The sequence below is a fragment of the Chelmon rostratus genome, chromosome 2 (genome assembly GCF_017976325.1).
Source record: "Chelmon rostratus isolate fCheRos1 chromosome 2, fCheRos1.pri, whole genome shotgun sequence".
Lineage (NCBI taxonomy): Eukaryota > Metazoa > Chordata > Actinopteri > Chaetodontiformes > Chaetodontidae > Chelmon > Chelmon rostratus.
Genome location: NC_055659.1, coordinates 30809247 through 30829095, shown reverse-complemented (window position 1 = coordinate 30829095; position 19849 = coordinate 30809247). Strand labels below are relative to the sequence as shown.

The 19849-nt window shown below is 39.1% G+C and overlaps 1 protein-coding gene across 1 annotated transcript in view; it reads right to left on the bottom strand.

Annotated features, from left to right (window-relative positions):
• Positions 1 to 19849, bottom strand: part of fhit (fragile histidine triad diadenosine triphosphatase) — a 323256-nt gene that overhangs the window by 193571 nt on the left and 109836 nt on the right. The window contains exon 3 of the mRNA XM_041952738.1: positions 9391 to 9515. Coding sequence (XP_041808672.1) covers positions 9391 to 9511 — 121 coding nt within the window. The 5' untranslated portion in view covers positions 9512 to 9515. The remainder of the gene's footprint in view (positions 1 to 9390; positions 9516 to 19849) is intronic.

The window sequence follows — 19849 nt, the reverse complement described above, 5'->3', positions numbered from 1 at the left end:
CATGCTTGTATATTATTTCAACACAAATATGTCTTTTAAAAGATATACATACCTACACATCACAAAATAAACAAATAAAATAATGCGCTATTCCATGCTGTTTAATTGTTTAATTGTGCTCATTTTAGGTTGACCTACATTTCATTTTCAATCCAAAAAGTGACATAGTGTGCGAGTGTACAGTTGGTGACAGCCCACGTGTGCTGAAAGATTTTGTTGTTCCAGATAAACAGGAATAATTGCGGTCACTTATTATCTGATTATGGACCCTGTTTTCTAATATTTTCTGTGCCAAGTGCCTAATGGAGACACTGAAGTTTTTTCAATGTTGAACGAGAGCACAGCAGCCGGCAGTATGCTTGTGTTTGTTTTTGCCACTGACAGAGTGTCAGACAATATTATGGAGAGGATGTAGCATCCCTACAGATCTACAGGTCTTTTTTGTTATAGATTAAGCCTGAAAGATTTAAGAGTGCAACGCAGATTTAACCAGAAACAGCTGCTATATCACTCTCTCCAAAGCCACCAGACTCCATTCACACAAACGGTAAATTTATCAGCGTAAAACCCTTCATTGAACCATCAACAAACAACAAAAACAAAACTGAGACAAAACTGCAGTCATTTGACCCAGGAATTAATGCCAATTATAACCTTTCAAACTGAAGACAAAAAAAAAAAAAAAAAGCGGGATGAAGTGATTTTATTTAGACCTCTCAAAGCATCTTTGTGTTAGTTTCAGGTCTAGTTGGACTTGGGATGGAATTATTTTAGATACAAGAATGCATCGATTTGTGTAATTATTTCTCCTTTCATATAGCTGCTTTGATATTTTCCACTTGTGAAGTATGCTGAGTGTATGTCTGTGACTTTTCTGGATCACCAAAGTCGGGCCTGTAAGAGCCTGTTGCTGATAAATGTTGCCTAAGAAAGCACTCTCCCAGTTTCCAGTCCTTGAATGTGGACCACAGCATCTTATCTTATTTTATGATGGTTGTAAAGAACGTAAACAACCAAGCCATTTCACACAGTTCTAGACTGCTCCTGAAGTTTTCTCTGTTTCTCTGCTTTCAGCCTCTAGATCATCTCAGTAACCTGACTGCTTGCCAAATACTACAGTACACACCTTTTCCCTGGTGGCGTTGCTTGTTGTCTCTGTAGCACACAGACTCGTAACCTTTTCTATATGGATCATGTATTTAAATCACCTTACCTAATTTGATAATAACTTTGCTCCCACGCAAGCTGTCCATGTACAGGGACACTGGAAACTATAATAACCTCAAAATTTTGGTTCTAGGTGGTGCCATTATCAGATTTGTGGATCATCCCAGTGTCATAGCCTACTGCCTTTCTGGGAGTAAAGTAGTAGATTTTACTGAACTCTCACTAACACTGATCAAACTTCACCCTTTTGTCCATACAGTCATAGTGCATGCAGGGACAAATGACTTCCAGACAATCAGTGAAGCTCCAGCGCAACATCAAATCATTGGTATTAACCACTGAGTGTCTGGTCAATCAAGCGTAAACATTTCAGCTGTCTTTTTAGCATCCATCAGTGGTTGTTGAACATGTGTATGGCAAGATATATATATATATATATATATATATATATATATATATATATATATATATATATATATATTTGTCATTTTGACTCATTCTGGGCTTGACATGTATATGTGATAGATTACATCCAAACTGGAAAGTAACCAAGAAACTGGTCAAATTTCAACAACTGCATAGCTTTTAAATTAATGAAAACTGGGGTGTTCAATGTAAGAGCTACAATATTAGAAACGATAATCAAGTTAATTGCATTACACTTGCCTCATATTAAACCTCTGCCATTGCTAAAAATGTTACTTTAAATATTGGTTTCATTCACATTAGATCACTTTCAACAAAATCAGTGCTTATTCAGGACATGATAAATGACTATAATCGCAATGTTATGCTGGCTAAAGTGACTGTCAGGCTACAGGCATCACCTTCAAACCACACTAGTTTTCAAGTGTCATGTGACTCAAGGAGAGGTGGGGACATAGCTTCTATGCTTACAGTTATAGTTTATATTGACCACCAGGGCCTTATTTACAGTTTTTATTAGCATATTCTACAACCCAAGTAAATAGTAACAGAGTGATTTGCAAAACACTGAAACCCCATATTTAATTAGAAAATAGGCATAAAGAAAATATCAAATGCTGAAACTAACTCACCATGCTCTGGCAGACTGGCAGTGCAACAAACAAGAATTTCTCAACATAAAATGGCAAGGCATTTGGGGATTTCATTGTCAACCTGAAGAAATCTCTGTATGCAATGGACAAGGTGAAAACCAAAACTGGATGGCCGTGACCTTCGGGCCCACAGACATCACTGCATTGAAAACAGACACGATTCTGTAGTGGCCATCATTGCACGGGCTCAGGAACACTTCCCCAACCATATTCTGTCAACACAGATCATAGCTGCATCCACGAATGCAAGCTGAAGTCATGCAAAAGAAAAAAGACCCATATAAACCAGATCCAATTGCATGTGGGGTTTTAGCAATTTTCAAATAATCACGTTCTGTTTCTATTAAACAGGGGAATCATCTTTCAAGTTCACCCAGTTTGAGATCATCTGCCCTGATACACTTCCTAAACTGGTACACTCCAAGCCTACTACTCAATGTACTCCATCCTGTTCCATCTATGTTTATTATGGACCTTCTCACAATTCTCAGCCCTCTATTGCTTCAAATAATAAACAACTCTCTTCCTAGTGGAATTGTGCCTTTATCAGACCACTCCTAAATAAAAAATAACCTGGACCCTGACTTAATCAACAACTACATACCAATCATAAATCTCCCATTCATTTCAAAACTCCTTGAAAAGCAGTATCTAAGCAACTTAAAGATCACCTTTCATGCAACAACCTGTACGAACTTTATCAATCTGGCTTCAAAAAAAATCACAGCACAGAAACTACTTAGTGGTAACTGATTTACTATTTACTTTAGACTCTAGCTCAGGTTCAGGATTTGTGCTTATAGATCACAGCGCAGCTTTCAATATGATTGATCACCACATTAAGTGACCTTGCCTTCAAAGTTGTCCTGGTTACACTGCTTCCTCATGGTTTAGATTATATTTCTGATAGAATGATAGAATCTGACAGTCTTCACTTTGTTTTACACAACAACTGTTCATCAGACCACATGAAGGTCAGTTGTAGTGTTCCACAGGGATTTGTGCTGGGTCTTGTTTTTTTTTCTATTTACATGTTGCCTGTTGGTACTTTAATCAATAGTTGCAAACTCAGTTCCCTTTTCTATGCAGATGATACTCTACTATACTATAAGGAATCAAATGATGGGTATCATCTAATTTCTGCCATCTCAATGCTGAGAAAACTGAATGCTCGTTCTTGGTCCAAAGCAGATAAGAGATAAATGCTATGTTCTCCCTCTGAACAAAACTGGTTCCACAATTTCACAAAGCCCTTATATTAGAAATCTTGGTGCCCTATTTTATCTTAATGTCTGATTTCAAGAACATATCAACAGTATTGCAAAGACTATGTATTTACACTTTTCTCTGGCTTACCTAAACCAACTATTAGAAAACTAGTTCTACAAAATACTGCTAGAATATTAACCGAAAGAAGAACTAGAACCAAAAACTGTCAAATATTCCATTTGTAATGCTTTGTATGTAGTTTATCTAACTTCTTTGCATGTTTTTGAAATGTTGCTAACTGCTGTTTTAATTATACGTACAGCCCTTTGAGGCATTCTTTGTGTTACTTGCCATAATAAATTTGGACTTGACCTTGCCAGAGAAGCTAACACATTTTATGAGCATAAGATAACTTTGATCTCCTCAGCAAAGAATTAGCTGTCAAATCTAATCTCCATCCAGAAGACCAGACCATGTGAGCTAGACCCATAGTGGATGTGAGAAGAACCCTGTGAATTGTGAGTAGAAGTGAAGTTGCTAGGCCTGGTAACATCCCTGGTCATGTACTAAGGACATCTGCCAACTAGCTAGTTGAGGTTGTGACTGACATTTTTAACATATCACTGTAACAGGAAAGTGCTCCCTCCTGCTTCAACACAACCATCATCATCCCTGTGTCCTTTTGGGAATCTGGTTCTCCAACTCATCAAAGATAACATTCCAGACCTTCACCAGTTTGGATTCAGAATAAAAAGATCCCACAGAGGATGTGATCTCTACCCACTTCCACACAGTCTTCACACACCTTCAGCTCTGCAGCTCTGGCTGATTAAAACAGCTCAGTACATCATCAGTACCAATCTGCCGAGCAAGTTGCACTTATAGGTGTGAAGCATGATTTAAACACAAGTTTACTATGTTCCTGTTGTAGATGTTTAGACCGCTGGCACTGAGAAATGTGTCAATGGGTCTCTGTTTTGTTTGTCTTTCGAACTCTATTCTAGCGCACACACACAGTGCAGTGCATATGAAGTTCATGTTTTATGAATGAGGATGCACTTGATGGTATACTAATTGCTGCATGTGGTTTCATGCTGCTTCTAATATTGGTTGGTGGTGGTAAAGGGGCCAGGGAAGGTGGCAATATACCAGCTCAAGGCAGGCCACAGGAAGTTTGCAAAGTATAGGGAACTATACCCAGAAGTACCACTCTAAAGCAGTATCACTCCTCAGTGACAATGGCACATATGAAATACCAAACATGAACCCAGGAGTAAATACAAGACACAAATGGATAGTTGTTTTCAATCACTGAAAAGCAACAAGTGACAGATTTTAGTTGTACAGTGACAGAACACAACTTAATCCGGAACAGGTGTGCTCGTTGCTAGAACTGTGTTTGAACACCACAAGTATACTTCAAGTACAAGCACATATTCTACATGGCTGTGCTAAGGGGTCGTGTGCGTCCTGTATTGTGGCTAACATTTATATGGAAGAAGTAGGGACGAAGCTGTTGGGCACCTACAAGAGTGATGGGCCAGGGAGATATTTTATGGATCACAACTCAGTGGATATTAACAACTTCACTGGTGAGGAGATGAGTGAGAACCAAGTCCAATTTTTGGACAGTGCTATAAAGGTGGGGAAGGAGGGAAACCTTCAGGTGGAGGTATACTGAGAGCCCACCAATACTTACTAATATCTCATGTTTGACTCTTATCATCACTGGAGCAGAAACTGGGAGTGATTAGAGAGAAGTACCATAATCACATTAAACAAGTATTGAGGTTGTTTAAGAAACACTGGTCATCCAGCGTGGGCATTCATCAAAACACACAAAGCACAGGATATCTAGACAATGAAGGAGAAGGGATCAAAGTAGACCATGAGACCATGTTGTCATTCCATATGTAGCTGGAGTGTTTGAAAAGATCAGGAGAGTTTTCTCCAAATGGAACATCCCTGTTTATTGTAAACCTGTGAACACAATAAGACAGCATTTGGTCAAACCAAAGGACCAGATTCCCAAGTATCTTCAGGCACTGTTTTTTTTTTTTTTTTTTTTTTTTACACATTTACAATAAAAGAAACACTGATGACCATAAGGTACATATCCAGAGAGGACAGGTGATGTGAAAATCAGGTCAAGGAGGCAATCTATGCAGCCCTCACTAAGCAGAGGAGACAGTTTGAGACTGTTTTTAACTGCTTTAATAAAATGCAGAAAATGAACAATATGTGTTGACACTATTTTGAAAGCATCAACTGTTTGTTTGTCTTGAGTTCTGCTTTCACAAACAAAATGGAAAAAAAAGTAAAGTATTGCAATTTTCACCCAGACAAGTGACTTTTGTGCCTGGACAAATGAAAGGTAAAGGTGCCACCATGTACCTTCCACACCACACCACGCTGTGTACCACAGCTTTGCTTTAGCATATGTTGTCATGGATGTTCAAATAATTTCCTGGAAAGACGTGTGTCCTGTGATATCTGATTTTTTACGGTATCTTTGTTTTACTTTTTCCAAGTCAAAGTAAATTCAGGGCTTAGCCACAGCTCAGGTCAGTCTGCTTAAACCACCACAGATCTGTCCTGCAGACTGTTTCAGGTGAAAACCTTTGTGTCAGACACAATGCACTCAGTATATTTTTTTTCAGAATATGTCAGGCCTCTAAAATCAAGAGTAGTAATGACGGTGTTGAGAGAAATTTGATGAGAGAGATTTGATGTTAATGCTAACATATCGTCTTATAATAGAGCAGAGCAGAGAAAGAAGTCTCTCTGCTCCAAAGTTAATCTTCACGTGGAGGAACTGTGCAAAGCAGGAGCAGCACTTGAGAGTACAAAACCAAGAACTGATTATCACTTTGGAAAGAGAAAGAGCACATTATTCAAACAAATCACAGCCATGGAAATCATGCAAATGATCTTTTTTTCTTTTTTCACTCAGGCTGGTTGGAAACAATGATTAATAGACAAAAAAGTTTTGTTTCTTTTTTTCCTGGCACAATGAGAGAGGAGAAGCAAGAAGAGAGTCCACAAGGATTCATGACCTCGTCCTCCCTCTGTGTGATACTGCATGTATTCAAAGGCAAACTAAACACCTGTGTTATGATGGCATATGATGATAAGCCAAACTAAGTTGAAAAAACAAACATGATGATAAGCCAAACAAAGTCAAAGAAAACAATCCTGCACAGGGACACAATGGCCTAGGTAACCTTCAGCAGCTATTGTTATTGTCTATCCGCTTCATCTGTTTGTGCGTATGTGTGTGTGCGTATGCGTGTGTGTTGTAAACTGCTGCATATATAGCCCTTATATGAAGGGCAAGCTCACTTTAGCAAAGACAGCATCTGTTGCCAGGCAACAACAACAGGCTTTAGGAAGTGCTCCATTGAGCAGCGAATGTTCAAGTCAAGTCAGAGAGAAACAATGAGACAGATATGGACTGTGAAAGACAGAGGCTGATTCTACTGCTGATCACTGTCAGGGACACTGCATTACACAATACTGCATTGACACTGATGATGGAGAACGGACAGTGATACCGCAGAGTTAACTTGAACGACCTGATGTTAATTAAGGTGTGATGCCACAGTTGTCACTCTCTTTGATTGCTTGTAGTCTATACACACAGACAGTGTAAATGTTTTGAGAAGATTATTGTCACATACAACCATACTACAACATAGTGAAATTTGTTCTCTGAATTTAACCCATCTGTGAGGAGGAGCAGTGTGCAGCCACTGTGCGGCGCCTGGGAACAAACTCCAGGGCTAAGCCAGTACCTTGGTGCCAAACTCCACACAGAAATGCCCTTTCCCAGCCGGGAATTGAATCCAAGGCATTGCTAACCACCCCCTGTTCTGTCTCTACTGCAGAGAGAACGAGGCCTTCAGTTGTGCTCAGAGACAACTTTATTTCTACTTACCAAATTTATTTTTACTCACCACTCTGCTACTTTATCTGAATTTATCATGTAAAAAAGAAATATTGTTTTCATACCCTAATTATTCCCAGTCACATCCACTTTGTCATGTTTATTCCAAGCACTATTGAGGAGTCAATAAAACCACACCCCCTGCATAACTTTGCACAAAGCCTTCCAGCAGCTCATCACCGGTCAGTTTAACATCACTTGAAAAGTGGCAGAACAGAAGTGATTGGTGTTATTTGTAAAAACAGTATTTCTATAAAAAAAAGGAAACTCACACCAGCAAAAGATAATTTCCCATGGAAGTATTTGCTAACACATTAACCATCGCTACTTGATAAGCCTTCATCACCCGGATTTTAAAAAGCAATCACTTACTGCAGTTTTAAAGAGTAACTGTCTCACCATCCTACTGGACCTGCCAGTTTGGGGTGTAGCACTATAATACCTTTCTATATCAGTGCTGAGTTTGGCCACTAGTACAACAGACCACACTCAGCTGTAATGTTGGTCAGATGTGTTAGAGACTTCAACCTTTAACTTATAAACACCAGTGCAGCTTGTTTCACAGCAAAGGAAGTCGCACGGGAGGAAAAACAAGGAAATAATGTGGTCCATTCAAAGAGGAAAAACAAGGTTAATACTAAAATTCTACAAACTTGAGAATGGGACAGTATGAAGTCTTGAAGTTGCCATATTGTCCTGTGACCAACCAAAAAGGGATGTGGGATTTAGAATGGCCCTTTATCAGTCTGACAATGTATCCTACTATTTCAGACAGTACTCCACTACAGTGCTACATATTTTACACCAGTTTCTCTGGCTATTCAGTCACACACAAGGCCATTCATATACTGTACATTTCCTTCTATTTTTATATATTTTGTAGTAGTGCCACTTTTCTGTCATTTGGACAGCATGAAATCTTTCGGAAACATTTTCCGATTCATTTTTACAAACGCTGCAAATCTCTCTTGTGTGAGCACTTGAGTTTATTTGTGCTTACTTGTTCCAGAGTAAAGCTGGTTACTTTAAAATCAGATAATTTTCAGTTCCTTATCAGTTCACATGCACATCAGGTCAAATCAGCCGTTGCTCCATACATTTGGTCTCATATAACATCTGAAGCATAATCTACAGTTATTAGCGGAAAATAGATGCTGACAGGCTGATTCAAGCTGCCAACACAAAGGCAAGGTCACCCTGACAACTGTGTGAGGGCTTTCTATACAAAAATGACAGTGAACATCATCTTACTTATTGAACAGCTACATAGAGCTGAGGCATTGAGCCACTGATGTGATGTTCATTTCAAACTGAGTTTCTCAGCCTTACACTGGATCTCAGAGAGATCAAAACCACATTCATTGAATTTTAAAAAAATGTATATTAAGGTTGAGGCAAAATATGCTTGGAAGAAGTTTTGAAAGCTAAAACTAAATCTGATCCTTTATTATATAGTCTACCCTAAATGTTGCATAAAGGATTCAGTCCATTCGTCTTGGAAAGGAAGGTGGTTTTAGCACAGGTCAAGAATTCATTAAACTGGTTTTGGCTGTTAACAGTTTGTTTATGGCACACTTCATATATATGTCGATTAAGCACATGCCAAAGATGTGCACTTTTTGAAAATAAAACAGTCAAATAATATATCACTATTTCACTTTTTATGTTGTGCAGCCTGGACTAAATATATCTGCTGTCCTGAGATTGGTAAACTCTGATTAAAGAAATTATTAATTTTTTAATTTACAATATTCTCATAGTGACAGAAGGCTGCATGGGGATCATTGAGAGTCTGAACATTTGAACGGAAATATACAAAATTATACATTTCTCTATTTACCTTTTTTCCTATGTCTCTATCCATCTGAAGTCTATCCAAACTAATGCAATACTAAATGCAAAAATATCAGTCTCAGACTCAGACTTCAACCCACAAACAATACTAAGCTCAAAAAGCCCACCTCTTACCTGTAAGCAATGAAAAGATACGTCCAGGCACCACAGGCTTCCTGTTAACCAGAGCGAAGGACAGCTCCGTCTGCAGGAACACAGCCGAGGCCTTGATGAGATGCTGTCCAAAGCGAAGGGTCGACATGTCCCACTGACTCATAAATCTGGAAGAGATGCGCAGACACCGGGTGGTTGATAACATTGGAATGGACAAGGATCCTGTTCGTCGTACACATCCACATAGAGCTGGAGGCCCTCACTGAAGAAGCTTACTGGCATTTTTAATTTGATTAGGATCTGACTTGGTTGAAGGTAATTTTTAATCCAACTATGGGAACATTAAAAACATTATCATGAGAATAACAAACAAACATAGCAACAATACTGTATATCACATATGCAAAAATAAGCCATACAAGCCATACCGCTCTTCCCATATTTTTCAAGCATTTCTTCCCGTTGAATTTTTTTCTTCATCTTTGTATGCACAAATTGGAGTTATATTCTTATGGTACGTGTGAACAGCTTTTTTTTTTTTTTAACACAGAGGCATGCTGTGAAGCAGGTGCCATCATCTTCACCCCATTTACAGGCGGTATTAAAATGGAATCTGTGTCTGTACAATAGCCGGATAATACATGATCCAATCTTTCCTTTGCATTTACACCTGGGATTTTTAATGTGTTCTTGTTATTCTTATTGAGATCTGATCTCTGGCCTCCAGAGCAAAACATGCATGTTTCTAAAATAAAAGCAAAATGGCCAATGACTCCCTTAAAAGTTTTGAATGTCTGTATAGATTTTGTACCAGTCCATTTAGTAGATGTTGGATCCCAAAATCTGATTTATCAACAAAAAGAAAAACCAAATCATTGCAGAAAAATTGTGGATTTTTGGATACTTTTATGTCTGTCTCTTCAGGCATCAGAAAATCCTTTAAATTAAATAGTCTGAGAAGGACTCTTCTCACTCTTCAGTTTCACTCTCTGGCTTACATCTCCTCCTCAGTGGTAGACATTCATTTATTTTACATGTTTATAATCCAAAGGTTTTGGGAACATCAATTTTAACAGGAAACAGTGCATTTTTGGCCACATGTATCACCATTACACAAGTGTTGCCCCCCATTTCTGAGCAACAAATAAACTGACTGTCAGTAAGAGGCACTGTTACTGATGTCAACACTGTTAAAGGCAGGAAATGAGAAGTTAGTCTTCACACTTCAGTCTGGTTGAATTTCTGGTATATGAATATCTTTATTAACTCAAGCAGGTAAAAATGGAAGCATGAATGTGTGGCTAAACGAGGCTCATTTAAAAGGTAAAAGGCTCAGCATGAGAGTCGCTGATTGCCACAGAAATGCGTTGTGAAAAACCTCTCACCTCCTGTGAACCCCCACCTCAGTTTCAGAAATAATAATTATCAATTTCTCAAACAGCCCTCAAGGTTTGACAGCCTCACACATTTTGGTTCCACATTTTGCCAAAATATGATCTTGGTATGAAAAATGATCAATCTCGCTAACTGCGGCAATGACTGGAGAAATGTAATAAGAAGATGGCCTGAAAAATTGAATCAAGAGGATAAATGAAGCCCATGTTTTTCTTTTCATTCAAGTAGGAATCACAGCAGAGGTCTCTGTTTCTCTCATGGTGACACTCCACCATGAAGACATGAATCATCTTACTGAACTATATCCAAGATACTGTCACATCTGTCAAACTTCTCCATTAACTGCTACATGGCTGAGAGAAACCCTGATTGCTGCCATATAACATACAGTTGACCTGAACTCTCTACAAACTCTTTTTTATATGAAAATAAGATATCATAATAATAGAATATAATACAGAACTGATCAAAATCTTAAGACCAGTTGAAAAATAGCTAGAATTTACCTTTTGCACATTTGGATCTTAATGAGGTTTTAAGTAGAGCTACAATATGCAAAAACAACAAGGGGGAGTGTGACAAAAAGCACTTTGAAAAAGTAATTTATTGAAAACATCAAGTAAACTGATATAGGCTGTTTATCAGCTGATCAAAAGTTTAAGACCATCGCTCAAAAAATTACAAAAAAACTCTCCAAACCAGAACAAAAAATTTTCTCAGTAGGACTCAGTAATGAGTCCCTAAGTATAAAATAAAAGCAAATTATTACATTTTGTTATTTTTTTTACACAGCATTCCAACTTTTTTTGGAACCGGGTGTATGAATATGAACCTGGAACCAGGAGACGGTTTGCACTGAAATTGTGTGTTCTGACCCCTTTCTCATTAAACACTTGTATAAAGGAGTGTTAGACTGTGTCAAGATAAAATGTTTAAAAAGTCAAATTACAACTTTCTTGTGATCATTATGTTTTCATTATCATTGAGTTTCAGTGTTATGGAAACTGTGATACATGAATTAGGTATAGAGACATTTTTTTTTCTTTTTATAAATATGTGGTTGTGTATCACTAAACATTTCCTGTTTCAAAATGCAGGGTCAGTCCTGGGGAGATACTGGGGTAGTCATTACTTTTTACAGGTTGTCAGCTGGCTTACATATAGGCCAGATGTGGCAAAGCTAGCCTCCAGTTAGTTTGTTAGTTTTAATTTCTATGGGCTGGTTGTGGCAGTTATGTTGGTGATTTCAGCCCAATTCTGGCAGTGTCAGTTGGATTGTGGCACCCAGAGTCGGTCCAGTCAAGGCTATGTCTTCCATTTTTGTTGGGGTGATGCGGCCGTCTCCTGGCAATGCCATGTCAGTCTCAGCAGCCAGACCTGGATCACTGTACTTGCCCAGAGTCTGGGGCATCATTCAAAACAGGTTTGGCAAGAGTTTTGCAACCATACTTGGATTAAGTTATTTCTATAATATTTGAATCTCAGTACCAAGTGTTAATATAAATAAAAAACAATCCGCCAAGCACAGCACAACAAATACCAAAATGCTGATGCATGTCTGTCAAAGATGGGTGAGGGTGAACATTTGGCACGTTATGACCGATTTAATTACACCTAATGGCTGATGAGGTTCTGCCTCTTTTTGAAATGTGTGCGTGACTGTGCGTGTAATGGGGTTAAACAACGCCTAAGCGAACACATGCATCCCTCTTGGTGGGCTGTGTGGTCTGAGTGAGGCAGGGCAAGAGAGACAGAGGAGGAGGAGGAAGGCTGGAGCCTGGAGATAATCACAAGCTCACTCCTTCCTTCCATCTTGCTCCATTTTCCTCCCTAAACTGCCGCTACAGAGAGGGGAGAGAACCATGGGTGAATTTGGATTTGGTCCCAGAAGACTCATCCACTCTCTCACCAGCTGTCTCTCCTGCATTAGCATTCCAAATGCACTCTGACAATTCCACAATTAAGAACTATAATGCTGCAATTAGTTCACCGCATGGAGAGATGACCCAATTAGTGTTTACTTTACACAGATTTTATCACCTTCAATTTGTAAATGCCAGCAGCCTTTTCAGCTAGACTACAAAAGCAAAACTGATTTCTTTCTTTTTATTGAGAACGCTCACAAGCTCAGGCCATAACTCCCACTGAAGACACTGAGCTCATGTCATTATGTTTTTTCCCTAGGGATTTGTGTGTGTGTGTGTTTGTGTGTGTGTGTGAGATTTGAACAGTTCAGTTTGTAAGTTTTTGTAAGACATAAAAATAGAAAGATATTGCCATTGTAATTAAATGAACTGTTATTTTGAAATATAGACTTATAGTATGTCATTTACTGTGGTGTATGGCCACAATTGTTTGTGTGGTTGTTTGATTCATTTTTTTTTTATATAATGTCTGGCAAAATTGGTTTAAGCATGCCCCCATTGTTTACTTCCATTTTTTCTATACGTTTATTCTATCTATCTATCTATTATATATATATATATATTATATATATATATATATATATATATATATATATATATATATATATATATATATATATATATAGCATAGCATAGCATTATGAAGTGAATAAATAACAGGGAACAAGGGAACAAGAAACAGACATAACTGGTAAAGATTGGTGACTTTTAAATTTAATTTGAGAGAAGCAGAGAAAACACAAGAAAACAGAAAGTAGTATGACCACAGGCCTGCTGTTGGTTTGTAAACAATGTGTGTGTGTGTGTGTGTGTGTGTGTGTGTGTGTGTGTGTGTGTGTGTCTACAATCCTGCCGACATTACTCATGCTTTGTGTTGAAGGCAATAGTGGGGTTCACACCCAGGGCCCACACTCGCTAAGGGGCCCCATAAAGGAGCCCATAAAATTACACATTACTATTAGTACTGGTAAAACACTCATCTAATATCATGTAGTGTGCGATGTATCTGCAGTTTTTCTGTACCTCTCCATTCCCCTCTATTCTCATGGCACTGCAGACAACAATCCTACAGTGTTGTCTGCCTGACATTAATTTACTGTTTTGCTGGTCTTGGTAATTTGGTCTTTAAATACATTTTTCAATACAACACTGAGTGGAAAGATTTTTTTAAATTCTTTTTTCCTGCTTTGAATTAGTGCTGGCAGGAATTGTGTTTTCAAAGAGAGATGGTTGTACTGTGCTACAGTCTACGAGAAAAAAATAAAAAAAATTGTGCCCAGGGGTGTTAAGGCAGAGAACCTTTTTTTGTGAGTCTTGTTGTGTGCTCTAATTTTTTCAGTCATTGACAGGTTTGTAAGTAAGAAAACCTATATATATATATATATATATTTGTGTGTGTGTGTGTGTGAAAATACTACCATTAAATGATTGCTTGGCTTATTTACTGTATATTTTAATAATGATGACAGTTAAAATTTAGTTCAATTGATCTGAATTAATTCTGACCTGAATTAATTAGTGCAGCCTATTATTTATAAGAATGGCAAAGTATGCTAATGTCCTCACAATTAAACCATACAATTCATACACACACACACATAACAGTCTGAGGCTAAGTCAATTAGTGGAAAACAAAGCAACTAAAACAGCGACATCGTGACAGCTGCATCAGCACCATGGATTAAAGCATTACACAAGTCTACTTCAGGGGATATTTTTCTCTCACACATATTTATTACTCAATACACACAAAAAAGACCCAATATTTTCAAGCACCTAAAAGCCGAAGACTATTCAGAAAAACAACTTACAAAAAGAAAATGACACTACTAATATGATTGTAGCCTAGTTAATACACTTTGGTGGCTCAGGCTGGGCCTAATAAAGCTGTAGCTGGTATTTCCCAGATGAATGGAATCTCCTCAAACTTTTCTTTCCACTCTGTCTTGCATTGCAAGGTGAATTACAGTGGAGGAAATAATTATTTAATTATTAACAGTCTCTGATTTTGTAAGTTTGCCCACTGACAAGGAATTGAATGGTGTGTAAGTTTAATGGTAGGTTTTATTCAACAATGAAAGACAGAATATCAAAAAGAAAATCCAGAAAATCACATTAAATAACATATATTATTTTGCATTTCATTGAGTGAATAAGTATTTGATCCCCTATCAAAACATTGCTTAGTACTTGGTGGAGAAACAGAGGTCAGACGTTTCCTGTAGTTGATGATCAGGTTTGTACACATCTCACGGGGAATTTTAGACCACTCATCTTTGCAGATACAAATCTCCAAATCTTTAAGATTTCGAGGCTGTTGCTTGGCAATTCGAAGCTTTAACTCCCTCCATAGATTTTCTATGGGATTAAGCTCTGGGGACTGGCTAGGCCCATTCCTGACCATAATGTGCTTCTTCTTGAGCCACTCCTTTGTTAACTTGGCTGCATGTTTTGGGTCACTGTCGTGCTGGAAGACCCATCCACAAACCATTTGTAGTGCCCTGGCTGAGAGAAGGAGGTTGTCACCCAGGATAGCACGGTACATGGCCTCAACCATCTTTCCCTCGATGCGGTGAAGTCGACCTGTCCCCTTAGCAGAGAAACACCCCCAAAGCATCATGCTTCCACCTCCATGCTTGACAGTGGGGATGGTGTTCTTGGGGTCATGGTCGGAATTCCTCTTCCTCCAAACATGGCGCGTTGAATTGATACCAAAGAGCTCGATTTCGGTTTCTGCTGACAACATCATCTTCTCCCAAGCATTCTCTGACTTATCCAGGTGTTCATTGGCAAACCTCAGATGGGCCTGTCCATGTGCCTTCTTGAGCAGGGGGACCTGCAGGATTTTAATCTGTTGTGTGTTATCAATGGTTTTCTTGGTGACTGTGGTCCCCGCTGCCTTGAGGTCATTAACAAGCTCCTCCCATGTAGTTCTGGGCTGATCCCTCACCTTTCTCATGATCACTGTCACTCCACGAGGTGAGATCTTGTGTGAAGCCCCAAACCGAGGGAGATTGACAGTCACTTTGTGCTTCTTCAATTTTTGTATAATTACACTAATTGTTGACACCTTCTCACCCAGCTTCTTGTCAATGGTCTTGTAGCCCATTCCAGCCTTGTGCAACTCTACAAACCTGTCCCTGATGTCCTTAGACAGCTCTTTGGACTTGCCCATGACGGAGAGGTTGAAGTCTGATTGTTGATTAATTGATTCTGTGGACAGTGTCTTTTATACAGGTAACAAGTTGAGATTAGGAGTACTTTCTTAAAGCAAAAGGACTAATCTTTGGGAGCCAGAATCCTTTATGGTTGTTTGGGGATCAAATACTTATTTCACTCAATGAAATGCAAATCAAGTAATGCATTTTTGTTATTGTGATTTTCTGGATTTGATGTTCTGTCTCTCACTGTTAAAATAAGCCTACCATTAAAATTATAGACCGTTCATTTCACACAAAATCAGTGATGAATCAAATAATTAGTTCCTCCAATGTAAATTAGCTGAACTGGGAAACTATCCAGGAGTATCTGTTTGGTTTTATCTAACTCAGTAGATCATCTGGATTTAGGTCAATTCTCCAACACCAACATTGGGAGAAGGGCTGTTAAAAGATTCACAACTGCCATCCAGTTCAACTCAGGCCCTAGTATTGGTGGAGGAGAGGGGAAAGGAGATGGCAGCACGGTGTTGACTACAGTTGCTAGCTTGGGGGTAATATCAACGCTAGTTCCCAATTCATAGGATCAACAAAACTGCTAGCGGCAGCTGATTCTTATTGTGTGGCTGCACCCCTCAGTGACAGTCCTCATTAGGTGAGCTTGTCTTGTGAGAAAACTACTTTCTGTCCACTTCCACTGAGAAAGGCAATTGCTGATACTTACCATGCTAACCAGACACTGACTGAAGTAACACATCAGAGAGATTGACATCACTCACCCACTCACCTTGTTCCACGCAACTCAGGACCAATCTAGTGGATTACCAGCAGAGGGTGTATTTGGACCATATTATTAGAAACAGAGCCAATTTCTTCACAGTTTCATCCCACAATAAAACATGATATTCCAATATTGCAAGACACATATACAAAAAAAAAAAAAACTTTTGGATTAAGCACACACACACACACACACACACATATGCACGCACATACAGCTGGGAGGACCAAATTGCTGGATGGGTGGGCCAGCCATTCGAGTCTGGGTCTGACACTAAAGTTGGAAAGATGTTCTTTTCGTCTGGCAATTTATTGTGTGGATTACTGCCTCGCATACACTCTTGGTTCTCAGTGGTAAACCAGTACTAAAGGCCAGTAACAGCGAGCTGGATGTGGTGATCCTGATGTGGGTGTTTATGAATATTCTGCCAACTCTGTTCAGCTTTGGTAGCTGCAGACTGCAGCAGCAACAGTGATTGAATGACAAAAAATTAATCACTTCACCTTTATCTGGGGAGATTAGAGGTGTCAGTATAGCAAAGTAAAATTATAAGAATACTTTAAAGTGATGTTATCACATCCTAGAATGTGGTATTTTAAGTATCATGGTGTTTTAAGATCATTGTAAATTCTAAGATCTGACAGAGACATTATAGGATTCTAACAGTCACATTATACAGGCCTTAAAATGAAGCATTCAGTGGGAATAATTTTGGTAATTTCTATACTGTGTTTAAGAACAATATTGATTTTATTGTTCAGTGACTGGGGAAGAAGGCCCACAAACCGGGCTCCACCCCTTTCCATCAGTAGGTAAAAGCCAGCGTATTGCATTATTTTCAGGAAGAATATAATTGAACAGCAGGCTAATGCCACCTGTGTGATGAAGTCAACAACTTACAACGGTGTTGTTAGTCTAGAGTTCATTGCAAAAAAGAAAAGCACTTAGATAGTATTGATCGAAGGCTGAAAGCTTTAGTCACCTAGTGCCGATACTGTTGAATTGGATTGTTTTAAGTTGTTTTTGTGATATTTTTGAATCTAGCAAATATATAACTTTCTTAGAAATTAATTATGAAATTGCGATATTGACTGCTTGTGTGATTTAAACTTAATTGAGCCACAGGGTGCAAGGTTCTGAAGCTTTAGTTGTTTATTACTATTATCTGTTTTTTAAGTTAAGGCAGTTTACCGTCATGCTGACAAAGTAACCCACTATGAAACATTTTCATGCATATAGAACAGTTTGTATGATGGTCATCCAGGACACCCACAGCAACCCGCCAACAAGATCACTCTCTTGACCACCAAACACACAGAATCCACCTGACCAGTGCCTGATGAGGGGCTAATTCCAGTGCTCACCCTCTCCTCCAGCTGAGCTTTCCTACCTGGGTGATTCATTGCACATGCCTGCCTCTGAGCAGCTGACATTTTCACCGACATCAAACAACACCTGGCAATGGCTTTTCACACCAAACATGACATTTGCAATGCACTATTTTTTTTCCCAGCTCTCAATGATGGTCCACTGGGGGTAGAGTTTTTACCTCTACACCCTTCTGGGGTCAGCAGTTCCACCAACCCTCAAGGTGGTGTTGATGGTCCAGTCAAACATCGACTGCATGCTGTCAAAACTCTGGGAACTTTGCTGTAACGAGGTCCTATATAGCTGCACTCTTTTTGACAGCATGGGATATTCTGACATTATTCATTTACCCTCTATGGCCATTCTTAACCATCAGTAAATGGTCAATACAGTGTCTTTGGTTCTTTGCCGTGACCCCTACTAAGCCTGAGTTCAACTCAATCACCAGCCCACGCTATTTAACACCTTGGGCCCGTAAATGGCTATTGATTATCACACTGGGGCTTTGGTCAGATTGGAGCCAGGTGCTGAGAGCAGCTGAGTCCCAGTGCCATGGTGTGAAATAAAGAAAGTGTAAAAATAGAAATGTAGTACTTTTAACTTTAAAAGATAATCTCTGAAGGAGGCTATGATCCTGTAGATCCTACATTGTCTGGATGTTTGGCAGTGGGAGGGAAAGTTGTGATTTTTATCAAATAAAGTATGTTGCACAGACCTCCATTAATACATGTCTTTTAATCTGCCAGTCCTAAAATATAATTATTTGAACCTCTGATGAATGATGTGCCCTGTAGCATTTGTCTTCTGCAGGAACGTGTTGATTGTCACATGTCGAGGAACTTTGGGTATTACAGTCAGGAGCTAATAGCAGTTGGGAAAAAAATAGCAACAGAAGTAGAGAAATACAAAATACAAAATAAATGCTGACTATATATATATGTACATTTTATACAAATGACTATTTAAAAGAAAAAAAAATATGTAAAATGCTGGAAAAACATACAGCCAAAAATCCTATGGAACTAAACAGTTTTTACACAAATTGCACTTGGGAAGAAATTGCACATGGTGGGTAAGGAGAAATGGATTACAGCATTTATGCTATTGCACAGTAATAAATGTATATATATGACACAGAAGAATACCAGTATGTATCGATCCGGGACCAGCCCAGTTTATTTTTGAGGTGGACACCCAGGTATTTGTACTCCCCCTCGATCTCAGTGTCCAAGCCTTGAATGCACATTGGCGTAGTCTGTGGTGCTTTCCTGCAGAAGTCTATCACCATCTCCTCGGCCTTGCTGCTGTTGATGTGCAGGTGGTTCAGTCCACACCAGTCAAGAAGTTAGTGATGACTTCCCTGTATTCCAGCTCATTCCCCTGCGATACACATCCAACGATGGCTGTATCATCAGAGAACTTCTGGAGGTGTCAGCTGGTTGTGTAGAGGGTGAAGAGGAAAGGAGAGAGCACAGTATCCTGTGGAGCTCCGGTGCTGCAAACTGCCACATCTGACACACAGTCCTGAAGCCTCACATACTGTGGTCTGTTGGTGAGGTAGTTGATGGTCCATGCAGACAGGTGACAGTCTACTCCAGCTCCTTCCAGCTCCCCCCTCAGCAGTGATGGCTGGATCCTGTTGAAAGCACTGGAGAAGTCAAAAAACATGACCCTCACTGTGCTCCAAGTGCTCTCCAGGTGGAAAAGAGATCGTTGGAGCAGGTAGATGACTGTGTCTTCCACACCAATATCTGGTCGATATGCAGACTGTAGGAGGTCCATCTCGCTGCCCACCAGGTGACGGAGGTGGTTGAGTATAATCCTCTCAGGTGTCTTTGTAACCGGGTGGAAATCTATTGTTAATATAACAAAGT